The sequence below is a fragment of the Hemicordylus capensis genome, chromosome 5, assembly GCF_027244095.1.
Source record: "Hemicordylus capensis ecotype Gifberg chromosome 5, rHemCap1.1.pri, whole genome shotgun sequence".
Taxonomy (NCBI): domain Eukaryota; kingdom Metazoa; phylum Chordata; class Lepidosauria; order Squamata; family Cordylidae; genus Hemicordylus; species Hemicordylus capensis.
In genome coordinates this window covers 232,664,081-232,691,620 of record NC_069661.1, presented here as the reverse complement: position 1 = coordinate 232,691,620, position 27,540 = coordinate 232,664,081, and the positions used below count along the sequence as shown (strand labels likewise).

Genomic DNA, 27,540 nt, shown 5'->3' with positions numbered 1-27,540 from the left:
AACAAGGCAACATTAAACATTACATTCTAAATTAAAAATTAAAGTAACTAACAAAAAACAAATAAAGTAAACTACAGGGCAAAAGCCTGGCAAAAAGAAAAGACTTCAAAAGAAATTTGAAGATCAGTAAGGAAAGGGCTAGACGAATCTGAATGGGAAGAGAGTTCCAAAGAAGAGATTTCCAAAGAAGGCCCCCAAATCCCCCCCCCAATATGAAAAATGTGGGGGGAGTCCATTTTAAAAAAAAATGTTGCCACAAAATGGCTCCCGAAGACAAAATGGTGGGTGGAAGTGACCTCTACGGTCACTTCTGGCCCTATAGGAACCATGGATACTTGGGTTTTAATACTTTCATATTCGTGGATACTTTAAAGGGGTGTCAGTGAGACACCCCGCAGCTACGTGGAACCGCGAATAGCGGTTCCGCAAATAACAAGGTTCTGCTGTACTACTTTTCAACAAAAGTTCTCAAAGTGGTTTATGTGGAAAACAGATTTTTTAAAAATAGGATGGTTACTTGACAAGATAACATAGTTTCACTCTGGCAGATAATGGCTTCTTATCTATCTTGGGCAAATGCCCCAAATGGAAGCCAATCTGGGAAGTGACACAAGAACACAGTGTGGTGAGCTACATCTCAGCCAGTGCTAGTCGTTTGAATGTGTGAACTCTCCCTTAGATATTTGGGAGGTTGAAGCCCCTTAAAAGTGTTTTAAAGAACATTTCATTCATTCATTCATTCATTCATTCATTCATTCGATTTCTATACCGCCCTTCCAAAAATGGCTCAGGGCAGTTTATATTAACACAAAACAATTAAAATGAATTAACAATTAAAAACAGAGACTATAAAAAACCATAGAATAACAGTAAAAACATTCAAAACAGTTTAAAATCCCTGGAAAACCAGGTTACAGCAAGTTAAAAACATTTACAATAAATTAAAAACCCTGGAAGGCCAGGACAAACAGATAGGTTTTAAGGGCAATCCTGAAGGCCAGTAATGAATTCAGATTACAGATTTCTGCCGGGAGTGCATTCCACAGCCCAGGAGCAGCTACAGAGAAGGCCAGCCTCTGAGTCGCCACCAGAGATACTGGTGGTAACTGGAGACGGACCTCGTCAGATGACCTTAACGTGCGGTGGGGATCATGCAGAAGAAAGCGCTCTCTTAGGTAACCTGGACCTAAGCCTTTAGTAGAGGTCTGTCGCATATGCAAAGTCCCTCATATTGTACCTTTCCCCTTCTTTCCAAAGCATGGCTTCTTTGCTGGAATCAAGAAGAGGAGGAAGCCGAGGAAAACAGAGACCGTGGCATCAGTCCGGTAGCCTTTCCTAGGGAAACGACAGTGAATTGGTTTACAAGAAACAAGAATAAAAGGCAGCTGCGAGATGGTTAGAGTGCTGGACTAGGACCAGGGAGACCCGAGTTCAAATCCCCATTCAGCCTTAATACTAGCTGGGTGACTCTGGGCCAGTCACTTCTCTCTCAGCCTAGCCTACTTCACAGGGTTGTTGTGAAAGAGAAACTTAAGTATGTAGTACATCGCTCTGGGCTCCTTGGAGGAAGAGTGGGATATAAATGTAACAACAACAACAACGATATCTATAACAATTGACAATAAAAATCTGGCATCCCAGGTCCTTGGGAAGGACTCGATGTCTGGATAAAACAAACCAGTCAATAACACCTGTCTGACTGTGTAAACAAGAAATAATAATAATAATATTTATTCAGTCCACAGCAGATTTAAAGTGATACTACATAAGCCACAAACTTCAGAAAGTATCTAAACACAGGCATTTATTAACATTTAGATGTTACAGCAATGGCGGGGTGGGGACTGCTTTCCTGCAGCTTCATCCCAGGGAGGTGCTGGAATACTTAAAGGGCCAGCACCACATGAGCATTTACGTCAGACTTGCAGAGCTAATTGTGCAGGTCCTTCCTACCTGATCATCACTCCCAATCCCATTTGAAACTTTTATGTCCAGAAGATTCAGTCAGGAAAACCCACTAATTTGCTAAGCAGCTGCAACTTACTTTTCGAACAAAGAGGACCAGCCTGGTACAAATCCAGGCTCCCTTGTAAACCAGAGCAGGGTCATCAAGATGAAAAAGAATGCTGTCACCATCTCAGGGTAGCTGGAAATGAAATTTAAAAGGGAAGTATTTAATACAAGAGAGCTGCACCTGAAGGTGTTGCCCATTTATTCCAACTGTGAAAGTCAGTTCTTGGAAGGCCCTTTTCTGGTCTTGCTTTCCCTTTCGTTCTTTGGTCTGAAGCCATGCATAAGAAGCAAAAGCCTGAAACACAGACTATTTCCTCATTATGCTTACCTAATATTTCCCAGTTTCTCGTATTCTTCTTGGATCCGTCTCTCAGACATCTCTTCCCGTTTGGTCTTCTTCTTCTTGCTTATGGAACACGTTTCCTTAAAACTGAGGATAATAGCAACAGAAAGCAATAATGAGTTGCACTGAAAAGTCCTTGATATTAACATTCACCTTGGAATTCACATGTTAGAGGCAGCTGCATTAATTACAGAAAAAGAAGATACTCCCCTCACCAAACATTTGTGTTCTTTCAGTTCTGTCCAGCAGCTTTGTATTCCTCTGGCTACTTACACTTGGTACAATTTTTCATCTTTGCCTTTACCCCCTCAGCCTAATTTGCCCTCACAGATGTTTAATTTGATTGGCTGTGGCAACTCACATGATATTTATTTATTTATTTAGTACATTTTATATATCCTGCTCTTCCTCCAAGGAACCCAGAACGGTGTACTACATACTTAAGTTTCTCCTCACAACAACCCTGTGAAGTAGGATAGGCTGAGAGAGAAGTGACTGGCCCAGAGTCCCCCAGCAAGTATCATGGCTGAATGGGGATTTGAGCTCCGGTCTCCCCGGTCCTAGTCCAGCACTTTACCACTACACTACACTGGCTCAGATATGGCTCACATGATTGGATCATGATGCTGTGTCTGATATGGTGGTATTAAAAATGCCAATAAACAAAACCATGTGGGTTAGCACAGAGAATAGGATCATCTGAAAGCAATTAACTGAAAGGTTGGAAGAGGAAGAGGATGAGCAGCAGCAGCAGGAGCAGGAGCATAACAGCTGTGGCAGCCAGGAGTAGAAAAAGGTACTCAGCAACACCAAAACAATATTAACATGTTTCCAAGATTGTTTCCAACCAGAGAAGCCGAGAAGTAACAGCACGCCATCCCTGTACGCCCCCCACGTCCACTACACCCCTGCTTCCATATCTAACATGGGACTAGGTTAGCAGCAGTGCTCAGCACTGAGACTACATCCTAAGCAACACTGCCATAGATTGATAGATAAAATACTTGCAGGGGGAGAGGGGCACCTTGGCTGGGACCAGCTGCCATCGGACTCTTCTCCTCCCAGAACTGTCTCTGAGATGGCCAGTCCATCTGATCATTATGCAACTTGAAAGCTTTGGTACCTGAATTGGCTTGTTTTCCTCTTCTCTTCCTACCCTCTCTTCTGTATGTATTGCATCTTTTGAATTGTAAGCCTGTGGGAACAGAGGCGTAACTAGGGAAAACGGCGCCCGGGGCAAGCACTGAAATGGCGCCCCCCCATCGCCCCCCCCCCAACATATTACATTATACTTAGGTTTTTCCTCACAAGCGCCCGCCGCCACCGCCGCCAAGCCAGGCCACTGACTGGCCGCCAGATGCCAGCAAAGCAATGGGGGCCCCCGCAGGCGGCGTGGAAGGGACCGCTCGTGGGGAAGGGGGCACTGACACGCTCCCTTGGCTGCTGCAGTGCTGCTGCACTGAGCAGGATACATTTGTATTAAAAAAATTTTTTAATTTTTTTTTTTAATGGTCATGGCGGCGCCCCCCATGTGACCAGAAAAGATGGCGCCCGGGGCACGTGCCCCCCCTGCCCCCCCTATAGTTACGCCTCTGTGTGGGAAGGACCTGTGTCATTTTAAATCTGTGTAGGTATTTATAAGTCATTGTCGTCGTCATCCATGTTATTATCTGATCCTCTGAAGAATCCCTCTAATTTTTGGTAATTTGGATCATAATTCCCTTGCAAAGAGGTGAATCCCTCTGTGACTGCCTTTCTGATCTATGCTTACAATATATTGTTAGTCCATCTAATAGTATCTGAAAGCAACCCTGCTCTGATCAAGCCTCTTCTTTTCATGCATTGCCTGTATACTGAATGGAGCAGGTGCGACTGAAATCAGTGGCTTAAGCCTATTCAGACATTACATTGCAAATGTACATGGATGTCTGTAGACATGTACATGATTTTGTGTGAATTACTGTACATGTGTTCATTTTTAAAGTGACCATGGGTACAGGTCTTCTCAAAGGCAGTGTAAAGATGGAAAACATGCCACTGTACATGTGCTGAACATATTGTATGAACCGTACACTCTACACAACTGGACATGGGTTCAACAGAATGTGTGATTATGACCAGAGTTATTTGCCTAAGATCAGCCAGAGAGTCTGTCTGCTAGGGATTTGAATCTGACAATCTAATTTTCACTAAGACAGATACATAAATCTGTCTGTCTCAGATTATAATGGGGACTGGGTCCAAAGAAAATCATCTGAAAATAAATCAGCTGATATCAGTGTTGGCAGCCTCTATGTACTATGTCTTTGTGCAATTCAGCAAGAAGTTATGAGGAGTTGCCTCACCTGGCCTAGACCTTTCTCAGATACGAACAAGTGAGTTATACAGTAAGTGATTAAAGATTCCATCACAATTGAAGTCAAAGCCAAACAACTTATTTTTCTTCCATGTCAATGAGTAAATATTCAGATTTAAGAAGGGCAATAACAAGGGCATTAGATGGTTGAACAGATTTAAATCTCATCGCTCTCTCTATGCAAATCAGGAGATTGCTTTAAGATGAAGAAGATCATCGATGTGGTTTCATAAAGACTGGACATCTTAATTTAATTGATGGACTCCCACATTCCCCTTCACCTTCCTTTGTCTTTGGTGGGGTATTGCTTGCTATTTCTTTGTAAACCACAGGAAGAGTGGTATTAAAAAAAACAAAACCCAAAACTTTTAAATAAACAAATCAGACTACAGGAAACACCTATATCGGGCAGTAGCAATATAGGAAGATGCTGAAAGGCATCATCTCATACTGCACGGGAAATGGCAATGGTAAACCCTTCCTGTATTCTACCAAAGACAACCACAGGGCTCTGTGGTCACCAGGAATCAACACCGACTCAGGAACTCATGTGTTTGCCAAACTATCCACCAAAAAGGGGACTTATGAGGAAACATCGAGGAGGTTTGTGAGGAAGCACTGTTTGTATGAACTGGTGCTTTCATGTGTGTATGGGGTGGGGTCGGGCATTGTACAAGCAATAGTCATGATTTGCAACAAATGCAAATAGCGTCTCTGTGTGAACCTTCTTGGGATGCTCAGTGGTGGCCCTGAATGTCTCTGAAAGCAAAGAAGAGTTGAGAAAATGGATGTGTCTTGAAGTGATAGAAATGTAATAAATAAAAATAATAATAAAATGAGTCTTGAAGTGCCAGCTGGAAGCCATGAGTTTCAAAGACGAGGTGCAGCCAAAGGAGATGGACAGAGGCATGAGACAAAATATGTGATCTTTGGTTTAATGATCCACAGAGCTCCCTAGAAGAACCATAAAGAGATGATTGAAAAAGAAAGATGAAGAGAAGTAAAGTATAAGTATTTGAAAAAAGACACAGGGTCTTAAAATGAACATGACGACGAAAAGGAAACCAGTGCAAAAGTAAAAAAAGTGAGACATATGTGCTCGCATATTTGCAAGCAGGAAAGCTTCACCTTCCAATCTGAATCAAGACTGAAGCTATCTTCCAGGGTTGTCGTGCAGACCAAGAAGCATAAACTGGGAAACCGGATGAATCTTTTTAAAATGGCTGGGGCAGGGGCTCCCAATCTTGAGTCCCCAAATGATGGATTGCAACTCTTCTGCCACAATGGCTGTACTATGAATGGGGATGATGGGAGTTGTAGTCTAACAACATCTGGGGAACAAAGAAGACGGGATCGCTGGTCTAGGGTATAATGAATCTTGGGCTAGACAAAATGGCCTTGGCATTGACCCATGCTCCGTGGCTGTAAAGGTGTTCCAGCGCCAAGTTTCCAGTCTAAAATATTCTTGAATGCACTTCAGTGATCAGAATTTGCTCATGTTGCTAATGCTTTGACTTTAATTCTCTTATGGACCAACAAAAATGTTAGGGTGAATTCCTGGAACAGCAACGTGGAATTTAAATGTTCTTTGTGAAAGAACTGTGGATCATGTTAGGGCTTGTTGTAGGATTATGCATTTCTTATAGCCTGTTTTTATTAGGAAATAGCAGGCTCCGGAGATTGAATAGTAAAAAGCACATGGAACATTTCCATGTCCAAAGGCACATCAGGCCAGAGACACCCAAAGGTCATTGCCATCTTCCAGTGATTTATGCATAACAATATTTTCTTTATAGAAGTTCTCAGTGAGGTGCTTCACACGACACGTGTGAAGCACCTGATGGGGTTCTGCGGGGAGAGCAGGCTTAGCCCTCTCTCTTCGCAGATGAGCAGACGCTCATAGCTGGGTGGCCGGATGGGCCGCCCACACAACTGCTGGCTCCATCACGTGTATAATGAATCCTCATAAGGATTCACTGAGGGAAAGTTAGTATATACCAAAGAATCCAAACACTTGAAAAATACTGACCACACATTTTGCTCCATAACTCCACCTCTACAAGGGCTAGAACTTAGCTTTTAAAAAAAAGAAAGAAAGCAAGCTGGAAATCTGGGGAAATTAATTGGAGGGATCTGAATCTCAAATTGATTCAAATTAATGAGGCACAATTCGGTATGTACCCAAATCTAGCCAATGGACCATAGGAGTGATTGTTTTGTCTCCAAATCACCTGAATCAGCTAGATTTGGGTACAAATCGATTTGTACCCAAATCAATTTGCACATCCCTACACCCAAGTTCAAATTCTCGCTCAGCCATGAAACTCACAGGGTGACTCTAGGCCAGTCATTTATCTCTCAGCCTAATCTACTTCACAGGGTGGTTGTGAGGATAAATTTAACCATGGACACTGCTATGGGCTCCTTGGAGGAAGAGTGGGATATAAATGTAAAAATAAATAAATAAATAAATATGGATTTAACATAACTATCATTTCATAGCAGTTCAGTTAGATAACTGCAAGTCATCCTCATAGAAAGTCATGACCACATTTTGTTCTTCTGTAAAGATCTGGGGAATGAATGAATGAATGGAGAATGGAGACTTCCTCTAAGGTGATGGGACCAGTCTGGGGAAAACATCTGCATGCTTGTATGAAGAGGGTTCCATGTTCCCTCCCTGGCATCTCAATATAGGGCTGGGAGAGACTCCTGCCTATAACCTTGGAGAAGCCACTGCCAGTGTGTGTAGACAGTACTGAGATAGATGGACCAATGGTCTGAATCAGTATAAGGCAGCTTCCTAAATTCCTATGAAACTACTTCAGTTCTTTAGGTCATATTTGGAGCTATCTGTTCTCTAAGCTGCTTGCTGTGGCAAATCTGCTCTTTTGCTGTGGTGTATTTTGGTCTGGCTTGCCTGTAGACGTTACAAGGGGCAATTCAAGAAACAGTGCATTGTGGGGATGGAAGCTACCAGCACACACACAGTCGATCATCCTGAGACCTTCATGAGGCCCCCACTCCCTCTCTCTAACTCTCCCTCCCTCTCTTCTGGAGAGGAGCCTTCTTCCTCTCCTCTGCCCCTCCCAAGAGAAGATATGCAAAGGACAGGCAGGCCACTCCCTCTCACTGATGTGTCCCTGAGGGTGAGTGAGGGGATCACTGGCGCGGGATGAGAGAGTTTTCAACCATCTCTCTCTCTCTCTCTCTCCTGCTGAAGCAACATTTCATGGATCACATTGGATGGATTTCATGGTTTTTTGGATTATTTCAGAAGTTGTAACTCATGGAAGGCCGGGCACATATTAGGCCCTGATTGAATGTCAACAATACCTAAATCTGTCTTGTGAATGTGAAATAAACATTCTAGTCCCTAGAAAGCTGTAATGTAGCCTGGTGCTCCAAATAGGGGAGTTTTACACAGATCTTACAGACCCAACTTACTTGCAACCCAGGAAAAGCCAATGCATCCAGAACCAAGTCAGAACCAACATGATGAGGGAGATGGGAAAGCTGAATAAGAACCAGGTTCCAAAATTCACCACATCGGCATTGGGATAATGGCTGTAAACCAAGGAATCACATGAAAGATTTAAAAATATGCATCTCATTAGCACTTCACCCTGGGGATTAATTAAAAAACAATAGCGTTTGGACAATCACTTCTAAAGCTCAGTATTTGTGTTTATTTTTGCTGCAAATACTTGACAAAATGTCCTCTGGGTAAAATGAACATCTGCATGGTATATCAGAAGCAACAATGTGCTTGTCTTACCCCTACACAAGAATAATCTCCAGGCTGATTCATGCATGACCCATGAACTTGGAACATTACTGCTGGTTTAGGGTCAGGGAGACCCGAGTTCAAATCCCCATTCAGCCATGAAACTCACCGAGCCTGTTCCCATGATCACTGGAAAGTGGGCTAAGGGAGCCTGGCCCACTTTCCAGTGATCATCAGAACCAATGAAAGGAAATAAATAAAATAAATAAATTATCAGCCATAGAGGAGAGCATAGAAACAGCACAAGCTTCCACCAGTCTTGCTGCTGCAGTAGCTTTTTCCGTCCTTATATTCCAAAGAAACTGGATTGATACCCCCTTTCCTCTCCAGAATGTGTAAAAAGTGGGAACAAAATGGCCTACAATGTGGCATGCAACAGCTAGATGTTCCTGTTAACCTCATACCTACTGCCTGCCTTTAAAACATACACGCACCAGGGTGGCCAGAACCTAAGGGGTATACTTGTGGGTCAAATGGGCCGTAAGCCAGAATTTGGCTTTAAAAAAGCCAAATCTGGCCACCTAGACACTCTCTCTCTCTCTCTCTCTCTCTCTCTCTCTCTCTCTCTCTCTCTCTCTCTCTCTCGGAAATAGGCCTGCATAAAATGAAAAGGTATTTTCTGGTACAAGTTAGTCATCACTAATTAAATGAGTCATGATGACTACCATAAGTCCCATTAATTTCAGAGGGACTCTGTCATGACTAAGCCCAGCACAGCATCCCTCCAGTGCTTGTTGCTTGTGTCTATCTTATGTTTCTTTTGTTGAAATGAGTATATACATATTTGTAGTTGTAATTGTCCAGATGCTATCCAGTGGCATAACTGAAAACTAAGGCTAAGCTGAAACAAGCCCCAAACTTCCCTAGGCCAGCCTTCCAAGCTCCTTCCTCCCACACAATCACTCCCCTCCCCTCCCACTCCTCCCTTGGTCTTTGGAGTTCACAGGGCTGCTGGTCAGGAGCACATCTGGCTCTCCCACCTTGGCTGGGCAGGACTCCTCTTACCCAGATGAGGATCATGTGGATGAGCCTATTCATTCGCCTCTTCTCCTTAGTTGTCGAGGTTAACCAAGGAAAGGTGAAATGTTAAAGATTAACCAACTCAAGGTTAAAGATTTAAACCTTGTAGCTTTAAAAGTATCTACCTTCTTCCTACATTCTAAATTTGGCCATCTCGGCTACCTTCCAGGTTTCAGTTAATCTGTGTTTTATTTTAGGGACTTCACTGTACTGCCTTTTGTTAGCTATAAGAATCTCAGCAGCTGTCCAGCAGTTCAAAGCCATGAACTGGCGTTGATGGTGCTTTCCAGGAACAAAACTGAAACCAATCAGTTTAAATATTCTTCCAGTATCCCTCTCTTCCCACTTCAACAGAAATAAGTAGATTTTGATGCATAGAAGTAAGTGGGGGAGATGAATTGGTGGGTCAGTTATGATCTATCAATCCAACATTGCCTACACTTGCTCAAGAGATACAGTGACATGTGAATACAAGAGATAGTAAGGAAGGTGATGTGGCTCAAATCAGTAAGGCTGAAGGAATAGCAATTGTAGCCCAACCACATCTGCAGGGGAGTAATAGCAGAGAGAGGGCATGCCCTCAACTCCTGCCTGTGGCTTCCAGCGGCATCTGGTGGGCCACTGTGCGAAACAGGATGCTAGACTAGGTGGGCCTTGAGCATGATCCAGCAGGGCCGTTCTTATGTTCTTATGTAAGGTTGGGAAGGAACTCTTCCGTTACACAGCATCAAACCTTGGTCTGCTGCCACATAAACATTCAATAAGTATGTGCTATTTGCCACCAGTCTTGGCTGTCTGTCATATGTACCAATCTAATGCAACTCTTTGGCACAGGGACACTTTACATGTTACATGTACATTCGGAAATATTAGGTGTACACCTAAGGACATAAGAAACTTGCTGGGTTAAGCAAGCAAGCAAGCAAGCAGGTAAGTTTATTGTTACAGTCATAAACCAGCAGAAACCTACTGGATCAGACAAAAAAACCCATCTAGTCTAGCATCCTGTTTCCAACCGGGGACAACCAGATGTCTCTGGGAAGTTCCAGGGCTTGAAGGCAACAGTCCTCCTGCTTTGCCTTTTCCCAGGCAACTGCTGTTCAGGGGCATACTGACTCTGAACCTGGAGATTCCATATCTCTCATGGCTAATAGCCATTGACAGACCTATCCTCCACGAATCTGTCTAGTCTGCCATCTAAGCTAGTGGGCATCACCATAAGAGGCCTGTTAGATCAGATCATCTGCTCCAGCATCCTGCTTCTCATAGTGGCCAAGAAACCATTCAGTGAGGTTCTCCACACAAGCACTGAGGAGAGCCTAACCAGGCTCTTCAGGGAACAAACACGCTCTCCCTGCAGATGAGCAGGGAGCCATCCCTGGGCAGCCGGATTGGCCACCCACACAATTACTGGCTCTATCACGGAGCCGGTAGGGGTGGTGGGGATTGGGGCAAGTGTGTGGGGCATACTGGGGAGACCCTCGAGGCCAGGAGGCTTGTTGGAGCCTCCCAGTCGGGGGTCTCACAATCAGAAGAACGGGGTTAGCAGAGCACTCGCTTCGCTAACCTCGTTTAAGGTGGGGGATATTTTAGAAGGTTTTCTGCCGAGATCCATGCAGCTCCTGTTGCAGCACATGACCGTGCGGAATCCGGCTGGCCTCCCTTAGCCTGGTTTTGCACGGCCGTGTGAATAGCCTCCATGGGTGTGATGCAGGGGTCTCAAACTGTGGCCTTCTAGCTGTATCTGGACAACTCTCATCGTCCCCAGTGGCAATGGCTAGCAGCCAGCAATGGTGGGAGTTGTAGGCCAATAGCTTCAGGAGGGCTGCAGTCTGAGAGCCCTGGTGCAATGTCTGAAGTGCTCTTCAGGATAACCACAGAGATAACAACCTTCGACTCTTTGGTGGTGCGAGCAAAGAAACAGCCTGGGTTGCTTTTGAGCTCTTAAATTCCTCCCCCCCCCGCCCCCCGAATGTCTTTTTAAAATTCTATTCCCACTGTTAAGCATTTCATTTTTATTAATCCTAAGAAGTATATTTGCATAAAAATATTCATAAAGATCAGATCATTTTTCTTTTGAAGTAGTTTAGGCACGCCTTTGGCTTCATTAATTTCCCATCTATTGTTAACATAATTTGCTACATTAAAAAACATAATGATGTTGCACTTGGGAGATTATTACTTTGCAGGGGGAACAAATCACTAGAACTGATGGAGCCATCCAAGAAACAAAAGCTCCATCCCACACCCCCATGCCAGAGCCTGTAGTGATAAAGAACTAGGTAGGGGGAGAGCACAAAGAGAAATTATAAAGCAAATTGGTATCGTCTACTGTACGGTTAAGAGGAGGGGCAGGAAATCAGTCACTTCAGTTATATTTAGTCACAAACTCTCTGGATGACCTGAAACAAGCTTCTGTTTCTTAGCTTCAGCTTCTCATCTCCCACAGGTGATTGCACTTCTCTTCTGGGCTGTTGTAAATTATTAAGATAATTTACTTGAAGTGCTCTGAGCATGTAGGTTCAAATGAATGAACCTTGCTTCTTCATCAGCATGGTTAGAAGTGTGCTGTTAGGAAAATGCCAAAATAAAACAATGGTGACAGAATGGTCATGGGCACCATGCAGATCATTCTCTAGGAGTCCCCATGATGTTTCTGTGATGTGGCTATGCATGCATCCCCACCACACATTAAGGTCATCTGAGAAGGTCCATCTCCCGTTACCACTGGTGAGTCTGGTGGCAACTCAGAGGTGGAGCCTTCTCTGTAGCTGCTCCTGGGCTGTGGAATACACTCCCGGAAGAAATCCGTAGTCTGAATTCATTCTTGGCCTTCAGGAAAGCCCTTAAAACCTATCTGTTTGGTCTGCCCTTCCAGGGTTTCTAAACTGTTCTAAATGTTTTAATCGTTAATGGTTTTATGCTGTTTTTAAACTGTTCTGTAATGATTCTTTTAAAGGACTGATTTGTGGGTTTTATTTTTGTGGTTGTGCACCCACCCAGAGCCTTTTGGATGGGGCGGTATATAAATGTAATAAATGCAATTAATTAATTAATTAATTAAGCAAGCAAGCAAGCACATATGCTGTGCATGCAGAAGGGCCCAGGTTTGATTCTTGGCTTTAGGGATGTGCATGAACCATGATTCGAACCCTCAGTTCAAGCACTTTGGGGGAAATTTGTTTGGGAACTTTAAGAAAAAGGAGAGCAGGTCCTTATTACCTGCTCTCCGCCACCCCATTCAGCTTCCTGCTGGGGTGGTGTGCATCCCAATCCGTGCAGTGTCAGGATGCACATAGGGTCCACGCATGCATGGTGCTGCTGACCACGCACATAGTGCCTGTGCGGGGGCTTACTGGGATGCACACCACCCCAGCAGGAAGCTGAATGAGGTGGTGGATTTGAAGAACCTGCTCTCCTTTTTCTTATAGTTCTCAAACAAATTTCCCAAAAGTGCTTGAACCGTGGTTCGAACCGTGGTTCTTGCACATCCCTACTTGGAATCTCTAGTTAAAAGGAACTCAAGTAGCAGGGCTGGGTAAAGCATCCACCTGAGACCTATTGCTTGTCACAGTACTGGGTGAGATGAACATAAGTCAACATAGGTCATTCAGCCTTCTATTGAATCAGAACATTGGTCTATCTAGCTCAGGAATGTCTGTACTGACTGGCAATGGCTCTCCAGGGTTTCAGATCAGTTTCTTCCCTGGGACCTTCTGCAGGAAAAACAGATGTTCTACCACTGAGCTATGGCCTCCACATGTTAGTCCAATGGTCTGACTCAGTGTAAGGCAAATTCATATGTAGTTCACCAGCACAAGCAATTTCCACTTATTTCTGAGTAGACATGTTTAGAGCCAGGCTGTTAGTCTGTATTATCCACCTCCCAACAAGGACAAAATGGGATTCCACAAATAGATGTGACATCAGAATGCGTTCCTTTCATACCAAATCCTTCTGGGTAGAGCCCTCTTGACCTTGCTAGAAGATGGACTTGTAGCTTGGTCCTAAACGTGACTAGGTTTAAACACTGCATTTAACACCCTCCAAAGTTAGCAGAGAAGCACATTAACTCATTGTTGTATACTGATGATACTCTTATCCTGGCAAGAACACCTGTGGGCCTCAGACATGCCCTGGGGGTATTGGCCTCCTATTGTAAAGGAAATCGTCTTGAAATTAATTATGCTAAAACAAAGATCATGGCCCTCGGTAAAAAACCTAAACATCATAATTGGAAAATTGATGACCACCCTGTTCAGCAAGTTTCTACCTTCAATTATTTGGGGGTCCTCATCCATGCCTCGGGCTCTAGGAAACCACATGCTACCTATGTGTCCCAGAATGCTCAAAGGAGTGTGTCCGCTATTCTCAGGGTTTTTTTGGAGTAAGGGGGGGCGTTTTACACCCTCTGCTTTCAAACTTTTTCTTGCCAAACCTCTTGCTCAGCTTACATATGGTGCACAGCTAGGGCTTTTATCTAGTTTTCAGCAGGTGGAAAGAATTCAATCTAAATTTCTTAGAGCTGTACTTTCGACCCACTGTTGTGTCTCTAATGCCAGATTGAGACTGGAGACGGGTCTAGTCAAGGTGGAGGCTAGATCTTGGATACTTACGATTTTTTACTGGATTAAAATCCATCACTCCCATGGTAGTTTAGTATTTCTCACATTACAAGATTCATTTCATGCCTCCTGGGAACGCAGAATACTTACTAAACTGGCAACATTGGGGTTGCTTCCGCTTACCCTGCTCAAAATGGAAGTATCACAAGCCCGTGCCTTGGTGAAACAGAAAATGGAGCGGCAGGAAGATTTATCTAAGTCTCTGGGTTTCTATTGTAATGATACCACAAGGTACCTTGTTGCTCCTTTATCTTATCTGCAACAATTAGACATCCCCAGATATAGGTTGGCTTTCACACAGGCCAGATGTAGATGCCTTCCCTCTGCTGTTCTTGAAGGTCGCTACAGTGGGACTCCTTATGCGGAGCGTCTATGCCCCTGTGGTGATGGGGATGTTGAAAGCATTGAACATGTTTTGCTTTATTGCTCCTTTTATAGGGACTTACGTTTAGAACTAATATCTCCACTGCTGGCTCGTTTCCCAGGAATTTCGCCTAGCCAACAAGTGGCTTTCCTGCTTGAGGACAGCATACCTGCCATTACTCGGAAAGTGGCAGGTTTTTGTGCAGCAGCTCAAAGATTGCGTCAGTTTTTAATTAACAGTTCTAGTGCTGCTCTATAACCTTTCAGTTATAACATTGTTGATGGGTTAGACTGCTGACTTGTTATTTATTTATTTATTTTTAAAAATGCTGGTCATAGACCGTAATAAACTTTGATTGATTGATAACTGCATTTAACAGGACTTCCTTCCTAGAAAATATGCTTAAAACTGCAGCTGTTATACATCTATTTATGGGAAGTCATGGTTGCCATGAAGCTGACAAAGATCTCAGACACTGCCTTAGAACAGGGGTTCCCAACCTGTGGTCTCCAGATGTTGCTGAAATAACTCCCATCATCCCAGCCATATTAAATTGTAACTGGGGAAGATGGGAGTTGTAGTTCAGCAACATCTTGAGTCCCACAAGATGGAAACACATGCTTTAGAAGATAACATAGGAGCATAGAAAACTGCCATATACTGAGTCAGACCATTGGTCCATCTAACTCAGTATTGTCTACACAGATTGGCAGCGGCTTCTCCAAGGTTGCAGGCAGGAATCTCTCCCAGCTCTACCTTGGAGATCCCAGAGAGGGATTGGAACCTTCTGCTCTTCCTTGAGTGGCTCCATCCCCTGAGGCGAGTATCTTACAGGGCTCACACTTCTTCTCTCCCAATCATATGCAACCAGGGCGGACCCTACTTAGCTAAGGGGACAAGTCATGCTTGCTACCACAAGACCAGCTCTCCTAACCACTAGCCTATAAGAATGGGGGATGGACAATGGACTTGGAAGACACCATAGATATGGAGGTTACAGCCTTCTGAGCTCTCCAAGCCCTCTCCCCTACTCCATCAACAGCTGAAGTCTTCTGTTATATTCCACAGTTGCTCCATCCCCACATATGATCTCTAACAGCCCACAAGGATCATCCTGCATTCTACCTACAGAGCAGGGACATATGGAGCTTTGCGAGGGCTGGGGTCAAAATCTGACCAGTGCCCCCCACCACTATACTTTCCTGTCTGTGCCCCAAGCCCCACCCCCTGGGTCTGACATTGGATGCAAGGGGGGGTGGGGCAGTGCAGAGAATGAGGCTGTCACAGCCCCGGCATAGTTTCATTTCCCCTGTCAGTGATTGCTGGAATTGCAGAAAGGGAGCTCCTTTCCCTGAAAAGGTGTTCTCTTTTAGCAATTTCACCTGCTGCTGACTCGGGAAATGAGGAAATGAAACTATGCCGGGGCTGTGACAGTGCCGTTCTCTGCACTAGCCCCACCCCTCCTTGTGTCTGATGTCAGATGTAGGGGAGGGGCTAATGCCCGGGGGGAGAGGAGAGTCCATTCCTCCCCAGCCAGCGTGAAATGCTGGCTGGAGAGGAGAGTGGCATGCCTCATGCTCCCAGCTGGTGAGCACTTTGCTTGCCAGCTAGGTATGGGAGGGAGCAAGGTGGCACCCTGGCTGAGGGAGAGAAGGAGCCTTGAGGGGGCCCCAGGCTCTTTGGGCCTGCAGAAAATTGTACCCCCTTGCTCAGTATTCACTACGCCCCTGCTACAGAGTGTAATCCTCACCTAGATGATGATCTGCCTCTTCTGCTGAGGTGATCTCCATTTGGGGGTGATTCTTGAGAGGACACAGCTGTGAAAGAACCCTCTTCTCCCCATTGCTATATAAACCTAGATCAACCAAGACCTATATCGCTATATTCAGAGATTTGGGGTAAGTATATCCAATCTGCGAGCCCTCTTAGAGTATAGTAAACAGCTTGTGAGACATGCTGAATGAAGGGCAATCTTCTCTTGCAATCAGGCCACCTGATATTGGCTCCACATGAGTCTTGCGAAACAGAATGCACTGCACGTGTGTGTATATCACTTACTTGTTGAAATATTCCAGGAAGATGAGGTTAGTGGATGTGCCTATAATAGTGGTGAGTCCTCCAATGGTTGCCGCATAGGAGATGCTCAGGGAGAGGCACTTGCAGACCATGTGATCATGTCTGGATGGGTATCGGTGCTTACTGCGTAGGTCCAAATTTTGTGGCTGAGGTGGCAGAACAAGGATCTGAGCCTGTAAACAAACCACATCCTATAGGTAGAACCAGCTCCAGCATTAGTGAGTACCTACCTCTCTGAGAAATAAACTAGTTGTCCAACTAGAGTTAGAGCAGCCTTAACTCCACCCCCACCACCCTGCCCTCCCAGTCATATGAAATGACCCCAATTTATACCCCTTCCTCCAATGATTCCCAGCATAGCTTCCATAAATAAAAACAAATTTAGAACAATAAAATCCCAATCAGGGATTGTGAGTGCTTGAGGAGAACTAAGGCTGCGTTCAAATAACCACAGCAATCCTGGTTAAATAGTTAACCATGATCACTGAGTCATGCAGAGCAGATTGTGAAAACCCAGAATTTCTGGGCAATCCTGCTCAAACTGCTATGGTTAGACTGCATAAATCTCATTAATGCAGTTTAACCACAGTGGTTTGACCAGGATTGCCAAAAATTCTGAGCAATCAACTCTGAAGGGTTCAGAGATCCTGGTTAATTCTTTAACCAGGATTGCTGTGATTGTCTGAATACAGCCTCTATTAAAAAAGAATCAGGTAGTCAAAATTGGTTAGATAGTGAGGTCATCCACACAATCAAAAACTGTGTTCTACCTGGATTTGGGAGATGTGTGTGCTCCCAATTTTCAGTTGTGTGGAAGCAAGGAAGGAGAAAAACCTGGGTAGCTTTTCTTCCTACCTTGCTTCTACACAACCAAAGATCCGAAGCACACACCGCTCCCAAACCTGAGTAAAACACAGGGGCCATTCACACAACCTACTGGGAAGATAGGCAGGAAGGAGGCTTCACAAACTGTAGAAGCATGGAGTGCACTCCCACATAGTCTGCACTGCTCCATGCAGGGTGGATTATTATCCCGGCCTCTGGGTATCCCAGAGTGCACCATGTGCTGAGCGCAATGCACCAGGGGATTCCCCCAGGGGATGGGCGCTCTAGGCCCCCATCTCTGTGGCAGCATGAGCTGCAAGCAGCCTGTGCTGACACATGATCCCAGCAGCTGAGTTAAGGTGCCTTTGCGCTCTTAACCTCAGCTAAGAGCTGGTCTTTGACACTGGCTTTGGTGCCACCAGGATCGGTGTGGATCCCGGCAGTTCTTACGGGCAGCTAAGCCCAGGCTTGGCTTCCTAAGCCTGGACTTAGCTACTTTTGAGAACAGCCTCACAGTTTTTGATTGTGTGAATGACCTCAGTGAATTTTGTAAGGTTAAGCCAACTATGCCAGGATGCTTGTTAGGTATTATAATAGTTTGGTTGGGCCTGGAAAAATGACTTCCTGGGTTTCAGAATGTCTGCATTCTACAGGCAGCTTATTTGCCCTGGGAACTAAAGAGACTCAGCCCTCTCTAGTTTCTTGAAAATTGCTTGGTCCCTCACAAAAGTGAAGGATCAACAGGAATCAGACTGCTGATCTGCAGACAGCCAATGAGGGAAGCTTCAGTTTACTTGGGTTTTGCTAGGAACATAATCCTCAAGTCACATGATAAAGGTGGAGGAATACTTGGCAGACTTTTCACCTCAAATTAATTATGTCTGGAATGGTCTTGGGCAAACTAATTCAGCTTTCTTTTGTGGTTTTTCATTTTCATATAAATGGAACTGTTTTATGAAGAAGGGGCTTGGAGAAAAGGAAAGACATGGAGATCCTTTAAAAATATTCTTAATGTCATGAGGGTCAGTAACTTGCTTCTTAAAGATGACAGCTGAGATTCTCAGGATATCAAATTTGGCAGCATATTCTGCCCTGAGGTGGCAAATCTAAAAATGGACATATTTCCATTGTGCAAGGGGGAGGGGCAATCTTTGGCAATCTCCCCTTCCCTCTGCAGCTGTCTGGACTTTCTGAAACTATCTCCCCGAGGTTCTCCTGACTCTCCGGGACATAGTTTCAGGAGGCACAAGAGGGCACAGAGGGAAGGGGAGATTGCTGAAGGATATTCTCCCACCTTGCACAATGGAAAACTCTGGCGTGTCCATGGAGGATTTGTCTGGCTGTCAGGCATCAAAAGGAAATACGATTTTATGACAGACTGTACTATTATTAGAACCATCAGGAGCATTGCAACGGGGGAAAGGAGAACAGAAACATGAACTGAACCATTCTCAAATGTTCTGTCACTCTCAGTAGGGTTTTTATTAATATATTGCCATATCATTCTAATATAAGCCACCTTAAGTGCACATCTGTGAAGAAAGGTGGATGTACATTTTTTTAAAAAATTAAACAATATGAATGGCTGAAGTGTGCATGAACCTGAAATGGTTGTCTCTCTTTCTATGCACAGGGTTGGTTCTCACCTGAGGTAGATGCTGTCCATTGGTTTTGGAGTTCATTGTTCCAATGGTGTTGGCTATCATGTGTACGCCATTCATGTTCTATAGGAAGACAAATGCTCCTTCATTAGAAAGCATCCAGGAGACCACCTGGAACTGAATTGGAAATTGCTCTGGGAATATTTCACACAAGGAGAAACAATGGTTCTGTCACTACTGCTGTCTAATCAAGTTGAAATACATTCCCATGAAAAACAGGCTCTTTCACGTGGAGACAACCCTAATCAAACAACTGCACCTAGCCAATGGTGTTGCTTTTCCCTTTTCTCTCAGTGATATTTATATCCCCTGAAAAAATCAGTTTTATGAGTGGTGAGAGTTAGTAAAGCACCCCAGTTTCAGGCAGTTCAGTTCTCTATCTGGGTGAAGAGGCCTTACACTTTATTTTCCTACTTATTACTGCTGTAAGTGCATTAGCCACATGAAGTCAGTGCCATCAGAGGTCCTCTTCAAAGATACACTTCTCTCAATGGCTGCTACAGTCTTTTCAGGGTGGGACTTCTGGCAAAGACTTCCATCAGCCACAAATCAGCAGCTTCTGTGGCGATGGGGGACAGGACTACAAAAGCTTCATTCAGACATGATTAAATCAGGGCGATCGATTCAGTCTCGCAATCACGGAAGCTCCCGCCATCATGAAAGCTCTTCCCTCACCAGACAAGTCCTGTTGTAAGTGTGAACGGCCGGGCATGCTGCTGATTGACATGGTGGGGGCGGGATTTCCTCTCCCTTTGCCCTGCTGTACATTATATATATTGGCTGTTCCAGATAGACTCCTATCGAGTATTAACGTAGTAGCAAATGTAGCATTTGCTACTGGCCCTGCGTTTTCGAGGGCCTGGCACGCCCAGCTTCCAATAAATATCCCTGTTCTGCTAAATGTGCCTTTTAAGAGAAGGCCCAGCACAGCATCTGTCCAGTGGCTGTTGCTGGTGCCTACCACATTTTTCTTTTTAGAGTGTGAGTTCTTTGGAGACAGAGAATCATCTATCCACTCTTTATATTTCTATGTAAACCACTTTGAGAATTTTGATTGAAAAACGGCATATAAATGTTCACTGCTGTTGTAGTAAGTGTGAGTTTGTTGCTTGGTCTCCCATACTCCAAAATATAACAAATGAAAAATATTGAATTACTTTACTATGCAAGTAAATAATTTATGTTTTAATATTTATGTGCATTTTTTAAAATTTAGGGCCCCTTTATAACACATGCTACAGGCTTAATCCGGCCCTGATAGACTCATGAGAGCTAATTCTAAACTTAAAATAATAATAATAATGATGATGGCAACCAGCCCCGGCCAGCCATAGGAAACTCTGCAAAAGCTGTGGTAGTGACAAAAATGTAGGTGTATTTGAAAAGTCCCCCCAATATCACTTGCACCTGAAAAATTCCAGACCATCTGTGGTGACTGGGAAAATAGTTAAGGACAAGACTGAAGCCCTATTAACATGTTATGTTTAACACACATACAATCTGTGTACACTGTACACAGGGACAGACAGGACCTTTCAGAGGTCCAGAGAGGCCCAGGCCACTTCCCTAGCCATTATACAAAAAAATAATGATACATGAAAACAAAATAAGGCATACACACAAAAAAAGCAGAGAGTGAAGCAATCCTCACGATCGCTTCAGGAGGCTACCCCCTTCTGCGGGGAGGAAGCCTGGAAACACTTACCTCCCCGCAGATGATCGCTGCCTCCTCCCTGGGCCGCCAGAACAAAAATTATTTTTAAAATGTGCCAATTTGGGGGTCTGTACCTGGCTACAAAAGGTAACATAAGAAAGCAACTGCACTGTATAAAGGATCTACAGTAGAATGGGAATGGGATGCTAATAGACAGGATTAAATAACGGCAGCACAGCTCTCACAGTGGTTTCTAATACAATTATTGCAAAAATTAGCGGTTACATAGAACCACAAGGTACACATAGATGAGATTATTCTAATTGCCAGGTAGTTTGCTTGTACCTTTGAACTTTTCAATACCTGCCATCAGGGTAATAATATCACCATGTGAATGTTGCGTGAGCAAGGAGTCTAAACCTAGCCAGACAATCGTATCGGAGGGGCCAGGAGGAATCAGGCTCCACCCCTAGCCACAAGTAAAATAATCCACAGATCCATCGTTCAGTCCATTGTTGCCTAGAACTAGGGAGCTAGAGCAAATACAAGGCCCCTCTTCAAAACAAGCTCAACTCAAGCTGGCCCAACAAAAGCCACTGCCTGACTTGCCTCGTTTCTCAGGCTTTGCACCCACACGCTCACGTATCAAATCCAGATGTTTTATATAATCTCAAGCACAATGCTTTTGGGTGGAGGCAGTTCACATATTCATCTGCAAAAGTGGCCAAACTCTTGAGAAATCAAGCTGTGGATGTGAATATGTGAAGCAACACCTTCCAAGTAGTGGTGACCAGGGCTGCTCACTAGCGGGAGGTGAGGGGTGAGGAAGGCAGGTTATGCCTTTAACAGTCAGTAAAACCTCCTACTGCTGCCACCTGGCACCCCTGCACAGCCATCCCGCCTCCATTCTGCAGGGTGCCCCATTCAACTGGCCAATGGGGGATGTGGGCAGGCCGGTTATGTGGGGTACCAGGAGGCAGCATCTGGAGCACCAACCACCACTGCTTCCCACAATGGGAACAAGAGCCCTAGAACCATGTGATGCCATTGAAGGAAAGCCACAGTTCAAGGCCTCTAAACGCAACAGTACCATAAACATGGAGTGGTGCACTCTTCTAGCCACATTAAAAAGGAAGGGGAAATGGTGTGATCATAATGATTTGACCTAATGCTGTTTTCTGTGCTGTCCTTTTATAGAATGCAAGTACAGCCTATGAAAATACCTTGGAATGCATCAGAGATCCAAAGTCAGCAGTTGTGGCACTAAAAAAAGAAAAGAAAGGAGGAGAAATATTTAAAGTTGGTTCCTTGCCTGCTACTGTAGCTCAATCCTAGTTGATTAGATGGAGTTAGTTCATTCTGTCCAAAAGCCCTTGGGAAAGGTTAGTTTGAGAGATAGTGACCAACCCAAGATCATAGGCTTCATGGTGAACAGGGGCTTAAATCCGGGTCTCCCCAGTTCATCTCAGGCACTCTGTCCACTATATCACAGTGGTTCTCCTTAGCTGTGGAACCAGGGAAGAGCTGGAGGTAGGCAAACATGGAGAATTTTGCTGTGTCTTACACCCCAAGTATGCTGTGCTGTGTTCAAGTGTTGTGTCTAACACAGTGGTTCCCACCCAGGGTTCCTCCAGATGTTGCTGAACTACAATTCCCAGCATCCCCAGCCACAATAAATTATACTCAGGGATGATGGGAGTTGTAGTTCAGCAACACCTGGAGGAATCCTGGTTGGGAACCACTGGTCTAACATCTCACCAGAGAGGGAAAGATTTCTGGTCTTCTGGTAGCAAGCATGAATTCTCCGCTTTGCTAAGCAGGGGCTGCCTAGGTTTGCATTTGGATGGGTGAATACATGGGAGTGCTATAAGGTTTTCCCCTTAGGAGATGAGACCATAACTCAGTGGAAGATCATCTGCCTGCATGCATGCAGAAGTTCCCAGTTTCACTCCCTGGCATCTCCAGGTAGAGTTGGGAGAGGCTCCTGCCTGAAACCTTGAAGATCTGCAGTCAGTCTGTTGAGCTAGATCATTGAGCTAGATGGTCTGACTCCATTTAAGGCAGCTTCCCAGATGGGGAGGAATGAGGATAAATCCCTGAAATTTGGAGAGCCTTTCAGTTTCTCTTTGGAGGAACCTGAAAAGCTTGAAATTTGGAGATAATTTCCACTTGGGAGAATTTTCTCCACATCTTTTTGCAAGATAAAGAAGAAACACTATGGGTATAATTCCTGTTATAAAGAGGTTTCTGTACAGTTATGGTCGTCTTAGAGGAACTTTGGGCACTACAGGGACTTCTTTTGATGTCACCCCTGCAACAGCAATGTGTCTCCTTCCCACACTACTGCAGCCATGTTGGAAGATGCAGGTAGGGGCGTAACAATAGGGGGGCAGGGGGGGCACGTGCCCCGGGTGCCACCCCGGGGGGGTCACGTGGGGGGCACCAAAAAGTGGCTCCCCCCAACCCCCCTGGATCGCCCGCCGAGTGTGGCGGCGTGCGTGCGACGGCGATTTGGCGCTGGCGGGTGGTGGCAGCGGGTCACCCGCGGCCCACCGAGTGCGGCGGTGGCTGGTGGCTGGCGTGGCAGCGATGCTGTAGTGAGGCCCGAGCAGCGGCGGCGGATTGCCCGCCGAGGACGGAGTGCAGGCCGCAGAGCGACGCCGAGCCTGCCTCCTGGCCCGGCGTCGCTTCCCAACTGCGCAGGCGTGCCTCGGGCGACCCGACGCCGCACACCACCACCGAATCACCGCCACCGCCGGCGGTCTCACAGGTATGGGGGGGCGGGGGGCGCCATTTCAGGGAGCTTGCCCTGGGCGCCGTTTCCCCCCGATACGCCACTGGATGCAGGTCACCTGTAGGAGCAATTGACATGGCTCTTTCCCATGCTAGTGTTGCCCCATCTAAAAGCATGGACACTGCATGGGAAGAAGCTGTGTCATGCAGCAGAAGCTGCACAGGAACGAAGGCTCTCAACATCCCCGAACAACATGGGATGAAGAAGTTCCCCAAAGGCTTTATTGAAGTGACCCCAGTTTTCAGAGGTGTTGAGAACTCTTTCTTAGAGAGTCTTAGCTACTCAGGATTTCGGGGGGGGGGCAGGGATCCATGGGGCCAAACTAATGAGATATGGGTCAATATGATCAACAGTGTGCTACTTAAAACTTCAGGCATACCATTATATCTGTTGTATCTAAAACCCAATTTAGACATTGTGCTATATGATTGTACAGATGTCTGTACTCTTGCACATGTGTTTGTGTGAATGACTGTACCTGTGTTCATTTAAAAAGTGATCCTGGATACAGGCCCTTCAAATGCATGGTACAGATGGGAAGTGTACGGCTGTACCTGCGTTCAGCATAACATGTGAATGACTGTCCCTGTGTACAGATCTGTACCTGTGTACATTTTACACTGATTGTACGAGTGTTGAACATAATGCCATACCCGTAAGTACTGTGTGCATCATATCAAACACTAGTCCCAACTGAACCCCAATTGGGAACATAGGAAGCTGCCTTATATTGAGTCAGGCCATTTGTTCATCTAGCTCAGTATTGTCGAACCAGACTAGCATTACAGGCAGGAGTCTCTCTCAGCCCTGTCTGGAGATACCAGGGTGGGAACTTGGGACTTCTGCATGCTAGCATGCAGATGCTCTTCCCAAAGTGGCCCCATCCGCTAAGGGGAATATCTTACAATGCTCACATGTAGTCTCCCATTCAAATGCAAACCAGGGTAAACCCTGCTTAGCACAGAGGGCAATTTATGCTTGCTACCACAAGACCAGCTCTCTTCTTCTACCAAATCACCTTTGTTCATCCTCCCAAATTACCTTTGTCAATTCAAAATATATGGCATTCAGGCCAAAATGTTGCCTTTTTGGATATTCAGGGTGTTTAAAAAAAAAACAAAAAAACCCACAATGAAGCTATTCACATGAGCAGGCAAAAAATGGGCTAAGGAAGCCCAGTCTGGTTTTGCCTGCATGTCTCTACGCTGGAATTGGGCCCAATCCTGGCAGCACCTCGGCAGCAAACCCACCTCTGGAGCCACCCTCTTAAATGAAGTTTGGAGAGCAAGCACTTTCCTGATCTTCTGCCAGCCCGACGTAAGCAGCTGGGGCTAGCAGACTGCAGGGCTCCCAGTCAGCTTTAGGGAGGAGAGTGTGGACAGCGTTTTCCCTCTAAAAGGGAATCCCTGATGTTTTTGACTACAATTCCCATAATCCCCAAGAAAAAGCCATTGCAGCTGGGGATTCAGAGAGCTGTAGTCAACAACTTTTGGGAATCCCTGTCAGAGGGAACACTGGAAGGGGGTCCCCATAATGCTCCACACACTCATGTGGTGCATTATGGAAGGTCTGGGGAGTGGGGCGATGTGGGGCGATGAGGCCCAACAGCCTGACCTTCCACGCTGCTGGCAGTAGCCAGCAATTGTCTGGGTGGGTGACCCGCCCCCACAAGAAGGAGCCCTTGATAATCTGCAGGGAGGTAAGTTTTTTATGGCTTCTTCCCCCCTAGCCCTCTGAAAAAGGGCTCAATATCTGCATGTGTCATTTTCTCCTATACCTTTTCCTCCCTGTGGAGAAAAGCAGCTGGGGCCAGCAGGCATGATTTTTTTTTGGGCGGGGGGGGAGATCAGGATGGAAACAGTTAAGCAGTCCGTCCCTTGTTGGTCTTCTGCTCCTGATTTCAGCTTCCCATGGGTTTTTTTTTTTAAAGCTAGGAGGAAGAAGCAGGGTATTATCTTTCATGTGTGATCTGGTCCTTAGATTCTATACATCTCAGGACCTTGAGGCTTTAAAGGAAGCAAGCGACTGTGACAGGTCTATCAGCGAAGTCATGGAGGTCATGTACATCAGTGGCTACTAGTCTGGTGGCTATAGGCCACCTCCAGCCTCAGAAGCAAGATGCCTCTAAATACCAGTTGCAGAGGAGCAACACCAAGAGAGAGCAGGTATGCCCTCCCCTCTTGCCTGTGGGCTTCTCAGAGGCATCTGGTGGGCCACTGTGTGAAACAGGATGCTGGATGGGCCTGATCCAGCAGTGGTTTTCTTACGTCCTTATGACAACTTTCCCTTCCCTCAAAGAAACAGGACTGTAAACTATTTAGTTCCCTAGACACCTGAATATTCTGAGTCATCACAGTAGTTCATCCAGTCAACAGAGACTTCTCCACCACAAGCCCAACATATAGAGACAGTTCACACATTTCGCTGTGAGTCATGAAACATTTCTCAATGCAAGTGATGTACAAGCTTATGTGGACTGGCTATTAACTACACACTGCATACATGTAACAGAGTTCCCATGACCTTTTAAAAGAAAAACGTTGCCTGGGGAGAGGGGAATAAGGGTTGTGAGGGAAAGAGTTACCTTTTGCGCACCTACCACAACGGCCACAATTGCCCACCAATAGCTTGCCCCTCCATGGGTTTTCAATCCAGTGTTTACAAGGATAAACATGAATTTAGCAGGATGAGAAATACCTTCGGGAGTTGGGGAACTAGTAGACAGGGGAAGCGATAAAAATGTATGCATCCTCCAGCGTTGCTGTTCTGCTCTAAAATTTCTCATCTGCCAAAGCTGCTTTTCTTTGAAAAGAAAAATGGGTCTGTGGGGGCGGGTGGGTTCTGTTACATGCATTTATTCTCAGTCAAGGGAAAAAATGTTTACGCACCTCCAAATTCAGCTTCACTTTTTTCTCACCCAGAAGCCCATATATTTCCCTTCTGAAGCAGGAAATGTAACACACACACACCCCACGGGCCACCATCACTGTAATTAGGCCCAAGAAAAGAAACCACCTAATTCCCACCCCTCATTGCCCCCCTGCATGACCTCTAACGTTTTACCAAAAATCAACATAATAAAGTCCCCGCCATTCCTACTTCATGAAAATAGTCTTTGAAAACTGTTATTTGCAGCTCCTGACTGTATGTTTTATTGCATTGTGACCTGTAAGGGTTCAAATGTCCATTAGAGTTGGACAGACTTCGTTCTTACTCCTCGTTGATGAAAATGAGCTCCAGTGACGTTTGCCCATGTTTTTCGCCAAGACCTGCAGTAGAAGAAAAGGAGGTGGGTGGGGAGAAAGAGTTTCTCATAGAATACATTTCAGAACTTTGCCAATAGTATGAGAAGAGCATGGAAGCGAAAGCTAAACAAGCATCTTTGTAAACTGCAGCAATGTGTGGCACAGGACATTATTTATAATGTGTTAAAAACAACATGTCATGGACATGTTAAATGTGAAAGAAAGATTTCATAGAGTACTTCATAGAACCTGGGTCTGGGTGCGAAACCTTGATTTTCATGTACAGACACAGCAAACACAGGCTGCAGTTCAATGAGAGAGCATGGGTAGCGAGCAGGAATTGTCCTCTTTGCTCAGCAGTGTCTGCCCTGGTTTGCATTTAGACGGGTGACTGCATGTAAGCACTGGCTGCTGTAAATATTCCCTTTAGGGGGATGGGGCCATAGCTCAGTGGCAGAGTATTTGCTTTGTATGCAAAAGACCCCAGGTTCACTCCCTGGAATCTCTAGGTAGGGCTGGGAGATCCACCTGCCTGTAACCTCGGAGAGCTGCTGCCAGTCAGTGTCGACAATACTGAGCTAGACAGTCTGACTCTGTGAGGTTGTTCACACGACCATGCATGTGTGGTTAGTTGGGTGGGCGGGGGGAAGGCAGGGTTCAACCTACCTCCTCCAGATGACCGCTTGCAGCCCCGAAGGTGCACAAGCCACGTGCCCACACAACCAGTCATAGGAGGATTACCGCAGAGGCAATAGAGGCAATTGCCTGTGGCGGCAA

At 45.4% G+C, this 27,540-nt stretch overlaps 1 protein-coding gene across 1 annotated transcript in view; it reads right to left on the bottom strand.

The window, feature by feature from the left end:
* The window catches only part of SLC13A4 (solute carrier family 13 member 4), a 78,663-nt gene that overhangs the window by 11,531 nt on the left and 39,592 nt on the right, over nucleotides 1–27,540 (bottom strand). Inside the window, exons 5-12 of the mRNA XM_053258374.1 lie at nucleotides 26,733–26,787; nucleotides 21,948–21,987; nucleotides 19,056–19,133; nucleotides 16,567–16,757; nucleotides 8,160–8,279; nucleotides 2,342–2,443; nucleotides 2,045–2,146; nucleotides 1,238–1,335 (exon numbers count right to left, since the gene is read on the bottom strand). Of these exons, the coding sequence (XP_053114349.1) occupies nucleotides 1,238–1,335; nucleotides 2,045–2,146; nucleotides 2,342–2,443; nucleotides 8,160–8,279; nucleotides 16,567–16,757; nucleotides 19,056–19,133; nucleotides 21,948–21,987; nucleotides 26,733–26,787 (786 nt within the window). The remainder of the gene's footprint in view (nucleotides 1–1,237; nucleotides 1,336–2,044; nucleotides 2,147–2,341; nucleotides 2,444–8,159; nucleotides 8,280–16,566; nucleotides 16,758–19,055; nucleotides 19,134–21,947; nucleotides 21,988–26,732; nucleotides 26,788–27,540) is intronic.